The 21601-nt window shown below is 35.1% G+C and overlaps 1 protein-coding gene across 2 annotated transcripts in view; it reads right to left on the reverse strand.

Annotated features, from left to right (window-relative positions):
* The window catches only part of LOC149777571 (transcription elongation factor SPT6-like), a 115518-nt gene that overhangs the window by 68684 nt on the left and 25233 nt on the right, over nt 1-21601 (reverse strand). For both annotated transcript variants that reach the window (XM_089942191.1, XM_089942192.1), the window contains exons 12-18: nt 19723-19862; nt 16747-16964; nt 12593-12722; nt 11221-11371; nt 8449-8643; nt 5438-5581; nt 235-368 (exon numbers count right to left, since the gene is read on the reverse strand). In XM_089942191.1, the coding sequence (XP_089798317.1) occupies nt 235-368; nt 5438-5581; nt 8449-8643; nt 11221-11371; nt 12593-12722; nt 16747-16964; nt 19723-19862 (1112 nt within the window). The remainder of the gene's footprint in view (nt 1-234; nt 369-5437; nt 5582-8448; nt 8644-11220; nt 11372-12592; nt 12723-16746; nt 16965-19722; nt 19863-21601) is intronic.

Below are 21601 nucleotides of genomic sequence, written 5' to 3' on the forward strand. Positions count from 1 at the left end.
CAGCAATCCAAACAATATTTAGTAAGAAAATGGATATTACTATAGAGACCTGATGGGAAACCACACAATACACTTTACATGAACATTGTGCATCTACTATGAAAGCAAGAAAACCAGCAACATACTGTAAAATAACAATATTTATATATATGGTTTGCAGATGAGAGAAAAACATTTATTTAGAGAGGCATTTTGATAAAAAGATAATATAATGCATGAAGTCAAAGCAGATACCTGGTTGTAACGAAAGAAATGCCGAGCACACGAAGCCCTTGCTCACTGTCATCATAATCATAATGATCATCCAATTGTTGATCAGCCTGATACGGGGCTACCTTCAGCCAATTGTACAGCTTACGACAACAGGCCTGAAATATGTATAATCAATCAGATTAACATCCAGGTCTTAAACACAGAAATCTTACAGGCACTGATGAAAATTCATTCTCTGGTAACCTTTGGAATTCCCTGTCCCCTTGTATTAAGTAATCTAGCCAATAAATGACTGTACTTTATGTTAGGGAGAGTTATTGTTGAATTACACTGTTCATTTTCTGAAATATGAAAACAGTATTCTGATTGGTGAATGAAAAGTTGTTGTTATGGGGTTAAAATCCATTTTTCAGCATAAGATAGGCTATGTATGGTGGACAGTTTAATTGGTGGAGGAAGAACCTGGAAACCCCCCAGAAAGAATCACCAACCCAAGAAAACCGACTGGCAAGCCTTCTCGCATACCCACACTGGCCAAGCCCAAGACTCAACCCACAGAGTCAGAAATGTCATGTCAGTGATCCTTAACTGTGACCACTTTAAACCACTTGACCTCTTGGTGCAGTGAATAAAAAGGATAAGAGAATATATCATATTGGTGACCATCAAAATAGATGTACAAAACCACAAAATGTATCACACGAAACAAGTTTGATTGTACTCGTAAAAACTGGCATGTAAAGTCATTTCAATGTACAGAATAAAAATTCTAACATTATTTTGCTGACTTGCATTATGTTGCTAAGTGGGAACAACATAATCAACATAAATAAGTTGTTCTTCTTTCAAACCTTTAATTCTAAAGAATTCTATAGCAATAAATAAATAAATAAATATATATATATATATATATATATATATATATATATATATATATATATATATATATATATATGTGTGTGTGTGTGTGTGCATCTTATAGAAAGTAAACATTTTCTATTACAGTATATATAAAAATAATAAACACAAATAATTGGAATCCTGTCTTGTAAGAAAAAGAGTTTAACCCTGAATTTATCTGTGCCAATAAAATCCCAAACAAGATTTTTCAAACAACCTAATCTCCTTAAGATGATCTGGTTAAAAATCCATCATTAAAAAAACATTTTTAAAAAAAGTTGATTTAAATTTTGAAAAAAGACCTTCAAATTTACATACTATTGTATAAACAAGGACTGAATTTTCTGTAAAATCAACTTGTCTTCTTGTAATTCGTTAAACCAGTCCCCAAACCTGTATTGATACAGGGAATCATATAGTTTTTAATATATAATACAAGGGACGACAATTTCTCATTTCAGCTCTGAGATTCAACAATTTGGACTACAAATTTGGCTTAAAATGAATAGCAGTTCATTTTCAAAGCTGGGCTTCCTCCAAATATTCCCACCCCATTTTTCATATTTGGACACATTTGGGTGTGGACTCATTGCAAATGCATATAGAAAATTTGGAATTTGCCGTCACTGTGTGGTAGCGACATATGGTAGTTGCTTACCAGCAGGCCTATAAAATTTAAATGTATGTTATATAGATAAATACATGAATGAAATCGATAGGAAAATGATTTACTGTCTTAAAAATGGCAATTATTATAATCGTTACATATTTAATCCACTGACAGACTAGTCAAAACTATGGCATAGATGAAACCTGACCCAGTACTCGCCATTTGCATTACTAGTCACATGACTTCACAAATCTCAAATGATGACATTGGAAGACCAATAGTCGAGTGATATCAACAACAAACTCCTTTTCAGTGCTGCTGTACAGAAATATAATTATATTAAATGAAAGTCAGATACTTTTGTAAAAACAAGCAACCTGGCCAATCTGATTTATCAAGCAGAGAGCACATGTCAATATGGTAGTCACATGATACAACAAAGCTCCAGAAGTTGTTCTCAGACTATATAAATATGGAAAGATTTTTGTTCTTTCATTTTTGTATTTTTATTACAACCAGTCTACGACTTTCATTTAATATTTTTGTTTTTTCTCTATATTTTAAAATGTGGGTTGTTAGATTTGTGTACTCATGTGACTAGCAATGCCAATCGTGAGTACCAGGTCATATTTCATCAATGCTGTAGTTTTATCTTGTCCTTCAGCAGATTAAAGGCATAACGATTATAATAGTCACAATTTCTTAGAAAATTTTCAGATCAATTTCATGCACATATCACTCGATCTAACAATGTTTAAAGTTTGCTAGGCTATCCGGTAAGCGGCTACGCTTTGCCACCATGTTGGCCTCTTGTGATTCTAAACTGGTTTTCATACCTTCCATGTAAGAAAAGATACAGATATCAAGCTGACTTTAAAAATAAAAGTCTGCTAGACAAATCTAATTCCCTGAGCATATGGATTTACTCAGCATATACATGTATTGCAAGAACCCAAATAATCCATACTGCACCCACCAAATATTCTGGTTAGAACTTGATAAATTGAACTCACGATCAGTTTAGTTACGACTCAATTACATGATCGTTTCAGGCATCAAGTGCTAGTGGAAAATTCCTGGGTTTTCCCCCGACTTTCATCAATATTTGCAAAATTCAAGGACTTTCACGGTCGGAAAAAAATTATTATTTTCCCCAACTTTTTTCCCGATTTCCCAGCAGTGTAGGAACCTTGTTAACTGCATGAAGAAGTATGGACTTTGTCAGTATTATTCCAAATCATACCAACACTACTGTCAATTATCATCATCATCAATGTTTCAGCAAATCTGAAAAATGGGGCGATTTGGCACCCTTAATTTCAAAAGGTGGACCAGTGGTATGATTATAATTGGCCAACCTCATAATAATAAGATCTCATTTACATAGTGTATTTTACATTATTTCCCTGAAATATGAAATAAGTAAGTTCCTTTCTATTAGGGTTCTCTTTTTGATGCCTCTGATCATACAGTAGCATCAAGGGACAAATCAAGGTCTACATTTTTATGGACCTGCAATATGTCTTTAGCCTTTGCAAAAGTTCAGCTTTCAAGTAGATTTTACAAGTAGTGACAATGTCTTTGTCCTTTGATTCTGAAATTTTAGACTCCAATTCAAGCGTTTGAAATTAGGATTTTTTTGTTCATTAACCTGCAGGTTCACCATAATTAACTGTTTACTGATCCTGCTCAAATTTCACAGACGCTGGTTCAGTTTCTAATTCTACATTTATTATTTATTAGCATCAGCTCAAAACAATATCAACTATATTTCACCAACAAGACTCTTAAAGTTGGAAGTTCATGTACAAACTTCTCCAAGGTGCTCTTGTTCAAAGATGTCACAATTTGCACTGTTTGATTTCACATACTGATCCCTCTGCGAACACATAGTGTGTGATTAGGGGGACGATTTATTAAAGTGTTTAATCTAATCAACAGATGATGTACTTAGTGCACTTTTGTATCTCTGAATACTAAGTGCAGATAGTATACAGCATCACAGACTTTCCAGGGTTATACTTGTGTTCATCTGCCTGGCATTTCCAGTACTTTTTAGACTCTTTGCTTGATAATATTTGCAACAGCACTCTCTCTCGTCATAATCTAATTTTTGCCCTTTCTGTGGCAACTGTGCAACAGCACTCTCTCTCTCGTTATAATCTAATTTTTGCCCTTTCTGTGGCGACTGTGCAAAGCAAAAGCACTCTCTCGTCATAATCTAATGTTTGTCCTGGCAACTGTGCAACAGCACCCTCTCACATCATAATCTCATTTTTTCCCTTTCTGTGGCAACTGTGCACCTTGCATATACTTGCACATTTACAATTGTCACCACACAATGTATTAAAACATTGTCTGGTATCATTCTGGATTAATGAGCTAGTGAAATCAACCTTTTCTGAACAGTCAGTACTAGCTTGTGACCTTTTGTTATCATCAGTAATGAGATCAGTGCTTTCAAGCAGTACAACAGGCTAGTTCCATGAGTGAACACTCTTCTGACAATAATCACACTATTTACTTGATGAGTGCATCAGTGGTTTAAAACCTGTCCATTCTCGATGTGAGCATTTTTTGTACCTCATCAATTGCAACATGATGGTAAGGACTCATTTAACACAATAAACATTTCAGTTAACCATTAAAGGGAATGACAACTCCCAACCACATTTTAACTGTTATGATAGGTAAATGGCAGTAATTTTCACTAATGGGATTTATTGATATGCTGGCAAAATCCCTAACAATGGGATAGCATACAGGTGTTAATTTCAAGCCCTAAATTCCTTTGCTGAAATTTTCATTTTCTGTTTGATTTTTGTCTCAGCTTTTGGGGGTCTTACCAGCTTGTTCACTGGAGCCATCATATCCGTGACAATTTTTTGGCTTCCACAATATGAGCGCACATACTTACAAAAATCAAAGGTTACAATTTTGTTTAGTCGATATTTTTCCCAAAACAGAAGTGGAAGTTACCTCAATACACTACTTGAATTTATTTCATATTTTCTTATATGTACACATCACCTTTTCATCACTTTTATACACATTTTACATACTTTATCGTTTCCACATTATATATTTTAAGTGGTACTTCATTTCTGCACTTGTTTAGAAGGGTTTATCTTCCCCCATTTTTGTGCAATTCATTTTACATTTTGATTTTTTACCTTCAGTTGGCACCATATGGCCACTATTGTGTTGAGGTTTTAAAATGCTACAATGACACAGAGACTATAAAATTTGCCAGGATTATACTTAACCTCTCAAGCAACAAATGTTATTGGATATACTTAGTAAACATTTATTTCTAGGTAATCCCGAGTTTTGCCATTCATACGATTGGAATAATGGGGGAAAAAGTCTGAGCATAGCAACTTGTGCAATGGAAAAGAAATCTTGCTGGATTTAGGTCCTTTTTATAAAAAAAGTACACTTGCTGAGCAATTCAGACACAGAATGATTGACTGGCACATCTGTAATAGATTTAAGGTATGAAAAAAACATGGCTTGTTCATTTTGTTCACAAGGGCATGTCCTCGCTGAAACAATGCATCATCTTCATTATCATCATTTCTGCAAACATAAAAGACTTCTGTAACAATTTCACTGTCCACACCATCACAACCACTACCATTCCAATGCCATCATTAATATCATCATCATCATCATCATCATCATCATCATCACTACCATCAAAATTGTATTCACCTTAGCAATTCCATCTTTGGCCTCCTGGAAGAGTTTGGCCCTGAGTTCCTTCTCCATCTGGGGATACAGAATTTTGGTCAGGGATCTCTCCAATGCCTCCATTCGCTGAGTGTTCCACTTCTGAACCAGGCTGCTGAACTCATCCTACAAAGATGAGGAAAAAAACGCATACGAGTTCAAAATCAACTGTCAGTAAAGTGCAACCAATTTACAACTCAAAGAGAAGTTTGGACATCTCAGAGAATAAATAATAAGAGCTGTTCTTTGAAAATAATAGTGAGGGACAAAAAGGTACTTTTTAAAATAAATCTGTGTATGGGCGGTAAGGATAAACTAATTATGACCAACTCTTCCGGAGAGTTAGTGATAACAAAATTTCTGTAGGATTGATGCGGTGGACATTTTGAGGTCACATTTGCACCATTTTCATTTAGGTTGGGTTTTTTATTGGGATAGTGCCATTTTGTAAGCACATGGTAGGCTTTACATAGCAGCCAGTATATCTGATGGAGGAAGAACCCAGACAAAAACCTGGAGGAACCAAACACCGAAGGTAAGCAACTGGCAAGCTTTCTCACATACTTACAATGGCCAAGTTTGAGACTTTAACCAATACAGAGATGAGATGTCAGTAATCTGTAAATGTAAATGTCTTAGGACACTCAGCCACCTGGGGGACCCATTTTGATTTAGGACCAACCAGATACATGGTTCCCACGCTTTTCTAAAGATAAATTTCCAGGTCATTTCCAGGATGAAATTACTTTTTGCAAGGTTCATATATGACCATTACTGAATGGAATTAAATAACATATTAGATTATAAAACAGACATTTTCTGAATCTAAATATGTTTCTCTTTTAAGACTCTCCAAAAGCATCAAAGTCGGAAAAGATGATCATGTACAAAACTACAAAATCTATCACACGAAACAAGCTTGATTATATTCCTATAATTGGCAGGTAAAGTCTTTTCTACGCACTAAATAAAAATTCAAACTTTATTCTGCTGCATTATGTTGCTAAGTGGGAACAACATAATGAACATAAATTACATTTTGTTTCCTTTCAAAACCTTTAATTCTAAAGAATTATATATATATATATATATATATATATATATATATATATATATATATATATATATATATATATATGTTTATTGCAAGCAACCAAATGATCCATACTAAACCCTCCGAATATTCTTGTTAGAACTTGATAAATTTAACTCACGATCAGTTTAGTTACAACTCAATTATGTGATTGTTTCTGGCGTCAAGTGGTTACAGAAATTTCCTGGGTTTTCTCAGACTTTCATCAATATTTGCAAAATTCAAGGACTTTTCATGGTTGGGGAAAAAATTATCATTTCTTCAGACTTTTTTCCGATTTTCCAGTAGCATGGGAACCCTGCATGTATCATAAAATATCTTCTCCATTCAGGAAGAGCAGCATTAACAAAATTTTCAATGTGGCCATGATCGGATCGGATCATTTTCATTTAGGACAACTAGCCATCATAAGAATAATTAGTGATAAGATTTTCAAGATGTTTGCAATTGGCACCATTTTCGTTCAGGACCAACTAGATGGCATAGAAAGTCTTTTGGTGAAACCTTGAAACACCACTCATTTTGGATGGACTGTCATATCAACATTTTCATTTAGGATCAACTAGACATCATAGAAAGTATTTTGGTGAAACCTTGAAACATTACTCCTTCTGGATGGATTGTCATATTCCCATTTTTTCATTTAGGACCAACTAGATGTCATAGGAAGTATTTTGGTGTAACCTTGAAACATTACTCCTTCTCGATGGATTGTCATATTCCCATTTTTTCATTTAGGACCAACTAGATGTCATAGGAAGTATTTAGATGTAACCTTGAAACATTACTCCTTCTGGATGGATTGTCATATTCCCATTTTTTCATTTAGGACCAACTAGATGTCATAGGAAGTATTTTGGTGTAACCTTGAAACATTACTCCTTCTGGATGGATTGTCATATCAACATTTTTTTATTTAGGACCAACTAGACCTTGGGATGAAGGTGTGTGTTTTTGTAATGTATCACGGCAATCCTCAAATAGTTTAGGAGTGTGTGAGTGATTTGGTTTTTAAAAATAGTTTTTTTTAAAAATTCAGTCACATCGCTATGATGTGTGCAGTGTGGCAGTTTATAGTGATGTCTAGCACTGGGGCATCATGATTTCAGGATATGTGGCATCATGTCCCACCCAGTCACATTATCCTGACTCCAAGCCAACCAATCCTAACACTAAACTCTTAATGCTGAGCACCAAGCAAAGCAGCTGTTAGTACCATTCTCATAAATCTTTAGTATGACTTGGCTGAGCTTTGAACCTATAACCTCCACATCCAAGGCAGACGCTCTAACCACTTAAGCCACTGAAGTGGTCAAGTTTAGGAGGAAGAACGATAGTTACAATATGGTTAAAGTATTAAAACTTTAATGCAAGACTGGTCATTCAGGACAAATTTTCTTTGCAAATATGCAGTTATTTACAAAATCTTCCAACATTCATGGTACTTATCATAACAACATTTTCAAGAAGGCCACTGCGATGGTCATACTGGACATTAGATTTGCACCATTTTCATTTAGGACTAACTAAACCCTATTTCAATATGACTTTCCTTTCAGGAGGAGTAACAGTAACAAGATTTTTAACATCAGATCTGCCCCGTTTTCATTTTGGACTAAGGGACATCATAAGAAGTCTGTTGATATGACCATTCATTCAAAAGAGGCAGCAATAATAGGATTTTCAAAATGGCCACTGTGGTGGCAAAGTGGATGTACAAGCTGCACTATTTTCATTTAGGACCAACTAGGCCCTGGTACATGTGTGTGAAGTTTCATGGCAATTATCTGTAACCTTGGTGAAGTAGCCATAACAAACTTATGCTAATGGTTAAACAATGGACAACAGATGATCTTTTGGTTTACAACCAGTAGCTAAAAAGAAGAAAACAAAAATTTACTCTGTAATAGAGCTGCTTGATTTCATCAAAGTATGTCTGAGCACCCTCCCTCTCATCATCAATAGAGAAAGTAATTGTTAAGAGATTTTCCTCCTCCGACTGTACAAGGCGAATGAACTGTTCATCATGCATATCTTTCACTGGCTTGTTACTCAGGTACTTCATGGTAAAGCATGGATGTGCCTCATCTATTTCCTGGAAGGTATCAAAGCATTTAGAATACAGATGGCTTGGAAGGTGCAGGTAATACTACATTAAATAAGATCAAAGGCATAAACTTAACTTGTGAGATACTATTCATAAGAAATTAGCAATGTTATTTTAACTACACTTTTTAAAACTTTTCTTCTCTTTATTTTTTTAAATAAAGAATGGATATTTCAAAAATATGTTAAGCATTTACAGTTGATGAATATTTTCTATTGAAATTATATTTAAGTGCTACCCGCCCCCATGTCAAACTATATCAAGGAAGGTAACAGCTTTGACTAATCATTTCGATTTAGGATTAGCATTTGAGTCGTATTCCTTTACAAATATTGCCTGGCCTTTGAAGACGAAAAGGCCAGAAGAGATAAATATAGAAAATGCATTATTATTATAAATACAAACTTCTTAGCAAAAAGACAGAAACATTGGAGGGATTTGCATATGATGAAAAGTTAAAACTTTATTTACTTATTTCATGTCTATTGTACAAATTCTGCTAGCTTACACAAAATATTGTGAATTCATTCATTTCTTAGGTATCATTTTTACATCATTCTGCATAATGGTATTTTTTTGCAATCCGAATTCAAAATGTCATTAATGCCAATGCAATCCTTTGCTGTGACCTTGACCTTCAGGAAGGGAGAATAAATGTGGTATGCAATACATTAATTATAACTGGCTAAAGTTTAAAATAGGTCTTCCGAGGTTCAAATGTTATACTTTTGGTGGGGACACAAGTCCTTCTATGTCTACAGACAGTGAGCATGACTATACTATTCAACACACATATTAATCATTATAAATACTCTGCCAAAGTTCTATTACAATACATTATGTGGTTCAAAAGTCACAAACCAGACAAGTTTATGTCACTAAATTATATTTACCTATGTAACCTTGACCTTGAGGCAGAAGGCATAGGTAGTCATGACACATACCTGAGCAAAGTTTCAAGATAATCATTCCAATTTATCGGCATGCCAAGCAAATGTTCACAAACACCCAAAAAAATACACCAAACTTAAATCAACTGTATAATTAGCACTCCAAAAATTTAAGCACTCCAGAAATTTAAGTAATTCAAATCATGACATAATGTTTCTCATTTTTAATTATTCCCCCCCAATGAACCCAAATAATCATAAAAATACAAATCTTTCATAAACTAATTATTTCTTACAATTGTAATGTGATATTTTCTTAACTGACATATGCATAAAACAAACTGATATTTGTTATTAAGTTGCAGATGTTAGTTTTTCAGAATAGAGGAGGACGATAAGTATAAATTGTCTTTTCTTCCAGTGACTGGTATAAGCCACCCTATAGGACCCATGGTACTAATGATATGAAAGAATGGGAGCCAGTCTATAAATGAAGATAAAATAGAGATATTTGACTGGACAGGATTGGTTGATATAGAAAGTAAGATTTCACTAAAAAGAATATTATGAGAGCTTATCTGAGACCTAACTGAAAAAGGCAGAGACATTGTTTAATTGAGTGAATTTCAGTCCCTTTACATTCTTAAAATATGTGCCACACATTTGCCATTCAGCCATGTTGTTGTGAAGATGTGATCTTTTGTAGTAATGAAAACTAGTTTTCATAACTATGTTGCAGGTAAAAGTCATGCAATAAAATTGCAGTCAGTTGAAGTCCTGTGACTTTATTTTTAACCTGTAAACACGAATACTCAGTAAGACTGTCTAAAATACTGGGATATGGTTGATTCTCTTTTGGAGGACACTGGAGGAAGTGGGAAGAAATCACTGTTCTTGACTGTACTTAAACCTGAAATTGCAAAACAGGTGTACAACTCCTGCACTCCCCTGTAGTTAGAAGATGGGTGAGACTGCTTGCATTAGTTGGATGGAAGGAGAGATAAAGAGATGGACAGATATAAAAGGCAAGAGAAAGTATTATGGATGGATGAATATGTTGTTGTTGTTGTTGTTGTAGGGTTTAATGCCATTTTTCAGCACAAGGCTATACATGGCGGCCAGTGTAAATTGTGGAAGAACCCTGGAAAATCCTGGGAAGAACCACCAACCTACGAGAAGCTACAGGCACGCTTTCTCACGTACAGACATTAGCTGAGCATGAGACTCGAACCAACGCAGGCAAAGGTGTGACAGCAGTGATCTGGAACGGTGAGTTCTTTAGATCACTCTGCCACTCATGGCCCCGATCGATGAATAAGTAAATGAACACAAGAACTGAAAGAGGAAGTATAGGACCAAAAGAAGAAACGGTAAAGGGTAAAGCAAATGGAGGAGGAAATATGAAAGAACAATTGATGCACATATATAAACAAGCATGCATTAACAGAAAGATAGCAATTAATTAGGCTCAACATCATTTCAGTGGTTCAATGTTTGACCATGGAATGGATGCAATTGCTGGAAAAAGAAATCAAGAAAGAAGGTAAACATGACATTTATCATGGGACCAAATCATCGACAAGAGTTTAAAATAATTTAAATGACAAAGTTGCGCTTTCACAAAACATTTATAAAATCTAGAACATCATATCATGAATTACACAATGCATATTACCTTCATTCCTTTCTTGGTCGGCCTAACTTTTATTTTAGCTCGTTCAAAGTATGCCTGTCTCACACTCTGTCGTACAAGTGGATCATGGGCAATCTGCATGGCTACCATGTGACGTGCACCCAACAAGACATCCTCAGCTGTTGCAAACTGCCTGCAATAACCAATAGTCTGTCAGGTTAAACCCTAAAACATTTTATTTTGTTAACTGTAACATTAAGCAAGGCTGTTATTTAGTCCTGGTTGGCAGAGAAAGAAACCTAAGCTACATCTAATCTCTTAATGCTGCTAATACCATTTTTAAAAGTCTCTGGTATGACTTGGCCGGGGATCAATCATCATCAACAAAATGAAATTATCTAAACAGGAAACCTCATTTCTCAACAGTTATGGTTTAATAATCATAAGCTGTAAAATCCAGCTTAATATTATATTATAAAACAGGTGAAACATCCACTCGAGGTTATAAATAGAAACAAAAAATGAGATGAAAATGACCTGAGGGATACACTGCTATCAACCAGATTATAGCAAACACAGAGGATCTTTATAAGAGCTCATTTTCTATGTAATATAACATAAACAATTTTGGAGTTCTGTAAACAAAAGAATGCAAAAGAATCAAAATTCTTCAAAGACTTTCACAAATTTTAATTAAATGAATGCGAATGGAAGTTTCTGTGTTATTTATATAACAAGAAGTTAATGTTTTTATTCCATAAACTGTTTAAAAAAACGAGTACTGGTGCTATGACTACATGTAAAGAATGAAGACACTACATTTTTATATAATCTCTTGGCAAATATAAAACACAATTAATACTGAAAATATGAAATGGATGTATATAACATCTCATCCATGACCTAATGTATGCTGCTGTTGTAGGGTTTAACACCATTTTTCAGCACAAGACTGGCTATATAGGGGTGGCCAGTATAAATGGTGGAGGAAGATCCCAGGACAACCCCAGAAAGAACCACAAGAAGCTACAGGCAAACTTTTCATACATAACCACATTGGCTAAATCGAAGATTCAAACCCACGTAGACAGAGGTGAGATGACAGTGATCCATAATGGTGAGCGCTTTAGATCATTTAGCCACTCAGGACACCACCTAATATAACGTATAAACTCACTTATAAGTTGAGTCAAACTGCAAACAACAAAGACCATGATCTGCTGTAGCATCCTGAACATGCAGATCAGGGTATGTTGTTTGCTCTACTAATTACTCCTAGCAAACTGCATAAACCATGATCTGCCAGTGAATTATACAACAGCAGATCTGGGTCTTTGCAGTCTGCAGTTCGACTTGACTTATTAGCAAGTATATATGGTAATAAAGTGCCAAACTAAACACCTATGCTACTGACCCACAAATGTAATCTGTGGCCATCTCCTGTGGTTCTAGAGGACACTGCTCCACTTCATGGCGCTGATAGTTATCTCTCATGTTTTCTCCAAACTGCTCTGGTGTCAGCCCAAATCTTGATGCGATCTCATCTATTAAAGACAATGAACACATCAGTACTAGAACATATAAATCTCTCACAGAGCTCAAATGCTTTTGTTTTCACCCAGGTTATTCACTTTTGCTCAAATGTCACCAATACTAACTCCACTTGCAGCAGAAGGAGGACACTTAACCACCATATTGTGCACATATAATAAACTACACTGCAATGTAACACCCATAATGTGCACATATACTAAACTACATCATAATGTACCACCTATATTGTGCACATATATGAAGATACACTGTGAAGTAGTACCCATATTGTGCACATGTATTAACCTACACTGTAATGTACCACCCAAATTGTACACATACAAAACTACACTGTAATGTACCACCCATAATGTGCACATATACTAAACTACATCATAATGTACCACCCATATTGTGCACATATACTGAACTACATCATAATGTACCACCCATATTGTGCACATATACTGAACTACATCATAATGTACCACCCATATTGTGCACATATACTGAACTACATCATAATGTACCAGCCATATTGTGCACATATACTGAACTAAACTGTAATGTACCACCCATTCTGTACAAATATATGAAACTACAATGTACCACCTGTATTGTACACACATGAAACTATACCACCCATATTGTGCACATATACAAAACTATATGGTAATGTTTAAAGTCTGCATATCAAACAGATATGTGACATTACAAATCCTTGAAGGCTAAACTACACATACATTTTTTTAAAAATATAACTACTGTGGCGGTATGGGTGAAACAATACACATGTGCCATATATCGATACACAGCCTATGATACAATACATTATCATCACACATATCAACTGTTACTACTCTAAGGTCTTAAATTAAGTAACAGAAAAAAGTGAAAGTCATCAAGTTCTGAGTAAAATCAAATGATTTTGATTTATTTCCCTAGAATACAGAGTGACAATTCAAATATAACTTCAAGTATGGTGAATGAAATCCTAAATAACTGTAAAAACTCTAACACAAGTCCAACTGTATTGAGTATTCCAAATTAGTTCCAGTGGTATTTTGAATGAAGTCCAATCTATTCTGCTGATGTGACAATAGTCTGGAATAGTCTGATATGCTAATAGTCTTGATGTATCACAATGATATAATCCAAAATGTATTCAAAAGAATTCACAGTAATTCCCAAATAGTTAATCCTGAAGCTTATGAGCAAGTAATTCCAATGAATAATTTAAATAAATCCTAATAATAATTGAACACATCTAAATGACTCCACCAAAACTAATGCAATTTCAGAACCAGAAAGAAAAAAAAGTCATTGTTGTTGTTGTTGTGGGGTTTAACACCATTTTTCAGCACACGATAGGCTATGCATGGCAGACAGTATTAATGGTGGAGGAAGAACCCGGGAAAACCCCGGGAAGAACCACCGACCCATAAGAAGCTACTGGCAACTTTCTCACATACCCACATTGGCCAAATCCTAGACTCAAACCCACACAGACAGAGGTGAGATGGCAGTGATCCGTAACGGAAAGCGCTTTAGACCACTCGGCCACTCTGGGCCCCTAGAAAGAAGTCAAATAATCATTTCCTTGTTGATAATTAGAATGTTCTAGAAATGATTATTATAAGAAAGAAGTCAAATAATCATTTCTAGAACATTCTAACTATCAACAAGGAGGCCAGATCCTTTAGCAGCTGAACAATCAGAAATTAGGTCACTTGGTTAACCCATGATCTGAACTTATATCCAATCAAATTCATTGACAAGACCTTCCAATCAAAATGCCACATATTTACTCAAACTAAAAATATAACCCACTATCCTGAAGTTATATAATGTGTTGAAACGACATGTCATGGCTACACCTGTCCCTAGGGAGATCATAGTGTTGATCCAGGATTTTTCCAATCTTTGTGTTATGATCAGAAATATCTGGCAGTTCATGTCCCTCACTTTGTGAGCCACTTTTGGTACCAGAACTGATTGCGGAAAGGTATAGGCCCACATCCCCATCCAGTTGACTGATAGAGCATAAATGGCCCATGCTTCTGGGTCCAGAAAATGTTAGACAAAGTTAGACAATTTGTTGCTCCACATCCTCACGAAATAATGTATCACAGGATGGCCCCATAGGGTGCAGACTTGACTGAATGTGGAAGGATGGAGAGATCACAGTGTGAAGCAGTTGTCCTCTCCTGGACAAAGAGTCAACTAAAACGCTGAGCCCTTCTAGTATGTGGTGAAATGAATATCTGGTATGAGGCACACCTGCAAAGGTAAACCCATACTAAGACACAAAGGTCCAGTTACTTTGTCCCTCCTGTTGGAGGAGTTATGTGACATTACTGAATTGAGTAGAATGCTCTCGCTAACATAAGGTATTGATACTGCTGGAGGCATTTCGAATGGCTTTCATTTCCTGGAAGTTGATGTGAAGAGCCATCTCTCACCACATCCGTTTACCAATGACCATCATAAAGTCTAGTACCAAGTGTGCTCCCCAACCTGACAGGCTGGCATCTGTACAAATTGCTATTTCTGGTTGTGCGTTTTCGAGGTGTGTTCCTGCTGTGGTCCACTTCCGGTGAAAGGTTGTCATTGAGGTAAAAGGGTCATTTGCAATGTATGCATATAATGGCAGATCTACTGCTTCATTAACCAGGGGGAGGAGTTGAAAAAACTCCCTCACCAAGATAAACGTTGTTTGAATTCCTCCCTGATGTATGAATAGTTTTCAATGCACTTACGAGAAAGATGTATGAGACCTGGGTATGTGAAAAAGTCTATACAGGGTATGCGAAAAAATCAATACAGTGATGTTTACAATGTTGAGAGAGAATAAGGGCCCAACTTCTCCATGTTTATTATCCATCCTAGACTGCAAATAAGAGTAAGAACATCGTTCATATCTTGGACCAAAAACTGACATTAACCAATGTTTTTGAAAGATGTCATCCAGGTAGGCATACCAAACCACAAGATTATACATTTTTTGAATTTATAGAATTTTCTCAGTTATTTTCCATCTACTTGGATCAATACTTCCAGTGTGTCATGCTACATAAAGTTCTGATTAGTGGTTATTGTTTGCTCTGGACAAACAATATCCACCAATCAGAACTAAATTTACATATTTCACTGCATTACACATGATTAGTCTTCAAATCTGACCCAAGCAGGTAAGATACAAAGCAAAAGAGATTTTTTTTTTATAAAGATGATTATGAAATGATCAGAAAAGTACTTCAACCATATATGAGGAACAAGTCTGGAATGTCTCAGCGGTATACATGTGGCTGAACATGCTGAAAGATAGAACAATTGGCACAGGATTGATGGGGTGAATGGTAGTGGTAGTTTTGAACCACATCACCTTGCGATAATTTTGTAGAAGGCAAGTGGGCGTTGTTAATAATTTTTCTTCGTCAATGACTAAATGAGTGTGTGTATCTGTGATGGCTACTTCAAATGAATTCTCAATTCAAAGAATAAGAAAGCAAACAAGTAGTAATTATCACTTTATTGAATTAAACTTGGTAAAATCGTTTTGTATCAATTCTTCAAGTCTTGCATCAATATGGTCTGAGTATAAAAGCACTTATATATCAATGGATAATTTCATCTAAAAGGGATAGTTATGGAAAACACAAATCCTGGATTTTGGTTCAATGCCATTTATTCAACACATTCAACCAGGGAATGTAGTTTAAGTCCAAAGTTTAAAGAATTACTACCTCCAGTACCTTCTGTGCTTAATTTATTAGTTACATATTTGTGTCTGTTTTTAAGCTTTGAATAGACTCAATAGTATTTCAGGACAAGTAACTTTCCAGAATTTCCATGGTGAAACATTTTTAAGATTTAGGTTTTAGAATTGGGATCTATTTTCAATATAAAACTTGACTAGAGATTTTAGGTATCTGAGTGTCAATTTCCATGACAGCTAATATTCCATGATATTCAAGGCTAGTTATATGTTCAACAACATATCTTGTATGCATAAGCCCTGTATTAAACTCTCACCTAATTTGTTCTTGATACAAATGTGGTAGCCACTTTTTCTTGTTGCCTGTTTGATCGACTCATGTTGTTCATCATCCATCTCTTCCTGTGGACGATCCGGATCCTCCAACTTTTTGGCACGTTCTGCTGCACGCATCTTTGGAATGTCAGAGCCATAATACAGAAGAAAGTGCATGTATGCATCTCTGAATTCCTCCATGGTCTCTACCTTCTTAACACTGTTCACAAAGTGAAAATAGAGAAAAATCAGTATAAATCAGGCAGGAACAGAACCAAAATGTCAGGTTAAATTGATGGGATCCAATGATTTCAATAGCACAAAAGAAGAGTTTGATTAATTGTTTAAGTGGTGCTGAACACCATGTATGTACATGAAATATCATTCTGTTCTAATGAAATGAGTAAAGAGCATTTTAAGACAAATTATGGCAGGTGACCTTGACTAATCTAAGCAGTATATGAGTGTACAACCCACTCACTGTATAGCAAACAGCATGTAACTTGCATTTCAACCCACTCCATGTGAGTATGGTATAGCATACTAATAACTTAGCCTACAAGTTGACTCACTGAATGGCATATGGGGGCTCACTACAGATATTAGGAACTTCTGAGAAAGTGACACATATATGGTTAAGTTGTTTGCATTTGCAACATGCATAGTTGAAAGAATGTTAGGATATCTCTCTGTTGCTTTCATGTACAGAGGTTAAAATTCCTTTAGACATTGTACTTCTGGAAATTATACATGATCTAAGCACACAGACAGCCAATATGGCTGCTCCCATGCGCTAAAAATATCAGCCATAATTAGTCTAAATTACACTATCTTTAGCAGTTATTAAAATAGGGCAAAAAGAATTTTACCAGACTCAAAAATACCAGCTTCAGAAAGTGTAATGAATGAATTACCAAATATATACAATGTAAAACAAACATTATCAGATCTATTTTTTTTAAATTATCTCCATGAAGTGAAAATGACCAAGTGGAGACAGCACTTTTTGACAGTTTCTGAAGATAGACCAAACTGTATACTCTGTAACCCATATTACACCCATCAATCATACACCAGAATAAAGGGAACTAAAATCTTTCTTAATAATACCTAAGATAAACAAGTTCTTTTTTAAATAGCCAGTATAACCAGTGTTAAGAATTTAGCCAACACAATTCAAGCCAGTGAGACAGATGCTTTTTGATGAAAGCTCAATTAATAAGCTTTCTGATGATATATTACCAAAGATTATGGACTGTCTAAAACAATGCAGTTGATGTAAAACCAATCAGACCTTATTTTTTAAGGATTTTACCAATGTGCCATTATCTTTTATTTTTTATACCTTCTGCAGAATTTTAACATCTGTTTCTAATATCATCTCCCAACAGATTTTAAAATTATTTACCTTTATATTTTCAGAACATAACTCGAATGTGCCTTTCAGTCCTATACATACATGTACCTACAAGTCTACATACTGAACGACTATTTTGAATACCAAGGCAAAATTTTGGAAAAGGTTTTTGAACTTTAGGGTTTACTCTTAAACTCTTTCCAAGTCTGTAACTTTTACAAACCATGCACAATTAAAATATCATGTTACTAACAGGTTACCTCTTTGGCCACAATACTGCAGTAAAAACTTTATAGGGGAAGAACAGAATAAGATCAAAATAAGGGATTATTTTAAATTCCTGACTTAAAACTGTCATTTCTATTTGGTTTCAGTTCTATTTACTGTACAGTACATTTCACCTCATAAACTCCTATAACAATTTGTTTGCTTTCCTCTCTTTTGATATCATTACCCCAATCAGATCTAAACATCCTCTTAACCAGTCTCACCTAAGTATAGACCTACTGTACACAGGAAGTAGTAAACCATGTATAGACCTACTGTACACAGGAAGTAGTAAACCATTTATTGACCTACTGTACACAGGAAGTAGTAAACGATGTATGTGATTTTATATTTAAGATTTTAAATTACAAGGATTTGAAATTTGTTTTCCAATACTTCTGAAAAATTCAATTTCATCTGCACAAGTAAATACATATAACATGAAATCAAAATGTTTTATATAAAAAAACAATGAAACAGTGGACTCTAATATGTACTGAGCTACACTGTCAACAAATTTAGTGTGACCATGATTTCAGATGACAGAATAATCCTTTTTCAGAAAGAATTTAAAAATAGATTTTAAATATTTCTTTTCTTCTAAGGATGTTTCTTGAATTATGATTCATCATGCATGCCATTTGAAAACCTTTGAGAAAATGTATACTTTTATACATTTATCAAATAAGAGAAATGTTATGAAGCTTAAAAGACAAAAATGACTCAAACCTTCAATCAGCCACCCTTATTACCTTGGAGGACTCATGTCTGGACTAAGGATTTAGTCTTAAGATCACAAATCTGACTGGTCACATTCCAAGTCTGACTTGAAAATTGACTAATTAAATGTTTAAAGATGTTAGTATTGGTTACATTAGTGTCCGGTAAAGCAAGCTGACCTGAACTGTACAGCATTTTCTTCTTTACTCACGTTCATCACCTAAATAGCCTAATGATGGCAGTAAAATCTCAATAACTTGTATGCAACTTATTTAATTTTAGACTGGTCTGAAATATTAAAATGGTATACCTACAAGTATGCAAACTCTAGCAGAGACATATAAATGTATTAAGTACCCCTGAAAATGTCCATTACCACAATATCTAATACCCAATAAAATAAACAAATCCACATTATGCTAAGGGATATACACCTAGAATTGATTCACTGAAATTATACATGTACACCACCAAATTAAGAAAAATTGCATACATTTTTTCTAAAGTTGTTGGACATGCAGGTATTTGCTTTTCAAACAAGAATGCTGATCGTATTACTTTTTTCTTGCTATCTCTTTTCTCTCCAATCATTTAACATAATATCAGTTATAATTTTTTTTAAATCAATGCTCACCGTTCAATGTCCTCCCCTGTCAAAGTCCTGATGTTAGTCTCCAGAACTTTGTCAGGATCAGAGTTCTGGTCATACTGATAAGTCTGCATCCTCTCAAATAGCCGCACCAAGTTATGCTTCCGTGAACGCAGTTGTGTCCACTATAAAAGAGTTAACATTAATCATGAATTACTATTTGCCAAAAGTGTAGTAATGTCTAAATATCATAATCAATGAGGAATATTTGTAGATAAGAAGTAACCAACTAGTAACTTATAGTTTCTTGGATGGGTGAAATCCATGAAGGTGCAATTTTCAAAACTTTGTGCCATGCATAAATATTCTGAATAAGTAATGTAAACCAATGAAAAACTTGTAAAAAACCTCACAAAAACTACTAATGAGTCCTTTTCTGCCAGTATAATTTTTTGTTTAACTTTGCCTTTAGTTGACACCAAAAAAAGGACACTACTGAGCTGAGGTGTTTTAAAAACTACTACATACATTTTTACTGCTAGTATTGGTTCAAAACAATATCCAAATCCTAAAATTTAAACAATTTGCACCAGTGGGCCTGGTAAATTTCTTCCAGTGCTGATTATTGTGTATGCTATAAAAGCCATTGTTTCAAGGTTTCTCTAGCTTTTATATCTTCATTCACATCTAATAGCACATCAGCATCATCTATTCAATATTAAATGGTTCCTATGGCAGGAGGTTGAGTGTCAAAGTTGGTGAAAATTCTGGAAAGGTTTTTTTCTTCCTCCTTTCAGATGCAGTTGTGTATGTTTTTCTATTTTTCCTAGAAGCAGTAACATTTGATGACATGAAGGCAACATATGTAAAAAAACAATGTCATGAACTTCTTGCTAAGATGCTTTCTGATAACTCAAGATCTAATTCTGTGGAGTGGTTTTACACAAGGCACTAAAATTCTTTTTGGACCACTCTGGTGGTCTAAGTGGCTAGAACATCCACCTTAGATGCAGGAGATCATGGATTCAAACCCTAGCTGAGTGATACCAAAGACTCATAAAACTGGTACTAGCAACTGCCTCGCTTTGTATTCAGCATCAACAGCTTAGTGTTCGGACTGGTCATCCTGGTGCCAGGATAATGTGACTGGGTAGGACATGATACTACATGTCTGCGGATTGATGCCCCAGTGCTTGACATCACTATAAACTGCCACACTGCAGACATTGTAGTGATATGACTGAACAATTGTTAAAGCTATGTTAAAATTCCAAATCACACACACACACACACAAAGTATCTTCTATGCCATTTTCGATGGTAAATTGGCATCATCTACAAATCAGAAAGCTGGTAATGCCAGAATATTTCTTTTAAATTTGGTAAAATTCTGCTGAGCTGTTTCTGAAATGTCCTTTAAAGTTCTTTTCTAATTTTAGTGATAGTGGCCATAGCTGATGGTGAATTGGTCTCATGTGTAAACAATTCCAAGAATTTGTATGCCAGAATGCTTTCTAACAAATTTACTGAAATTCCGTTAAGTGGTTTCTGAGAAGTCATTTAAAGTTGGTTTTTTTTAATGGCAGCCAAGCTTTATTGCTGACTGGCATCATTTGTAGGTTTCTGTCAGATTTTGTCAAGCAGTTTTGAGAAGTTGTAATTCAATGTTTTTATGTTGTTAGTTGTTGTTTTTGTTGTAGGGTTTAACGCCATTTTTCAGCACAATACAGGCTTTACATGGCAGCCAGTATTAAAGGTGGAGGAAGATCCCAGAAAGAACCACCAAACCACAAGAAGCTACTGACAAGCTTTCTCACATACCCACATTAGCCGAATCCGAGACTCGAACCCACGCAGACAGAGGTGAGATGACAGTGATCTGTAACTGAGAGCGCTTTAGACCACTCAGGGCCCCTATGTTGTT

This window comes from Sinohyriopsis cumingii, chromosome 18 (genome assembly GCF_028554795.1).
Source record: "Sinohyriopsis cumingii isolate HCF-2022 chromosome 18, ASM2855479v2, whole genome shotgun sequence".
NCBI classification, from domain to species: Eukaryota; Metazoa; Mollusca; class Bivalvia; order Unionida; family Unionidae; genus Sinohyriopsis; species Sinohyriopsis cumingii.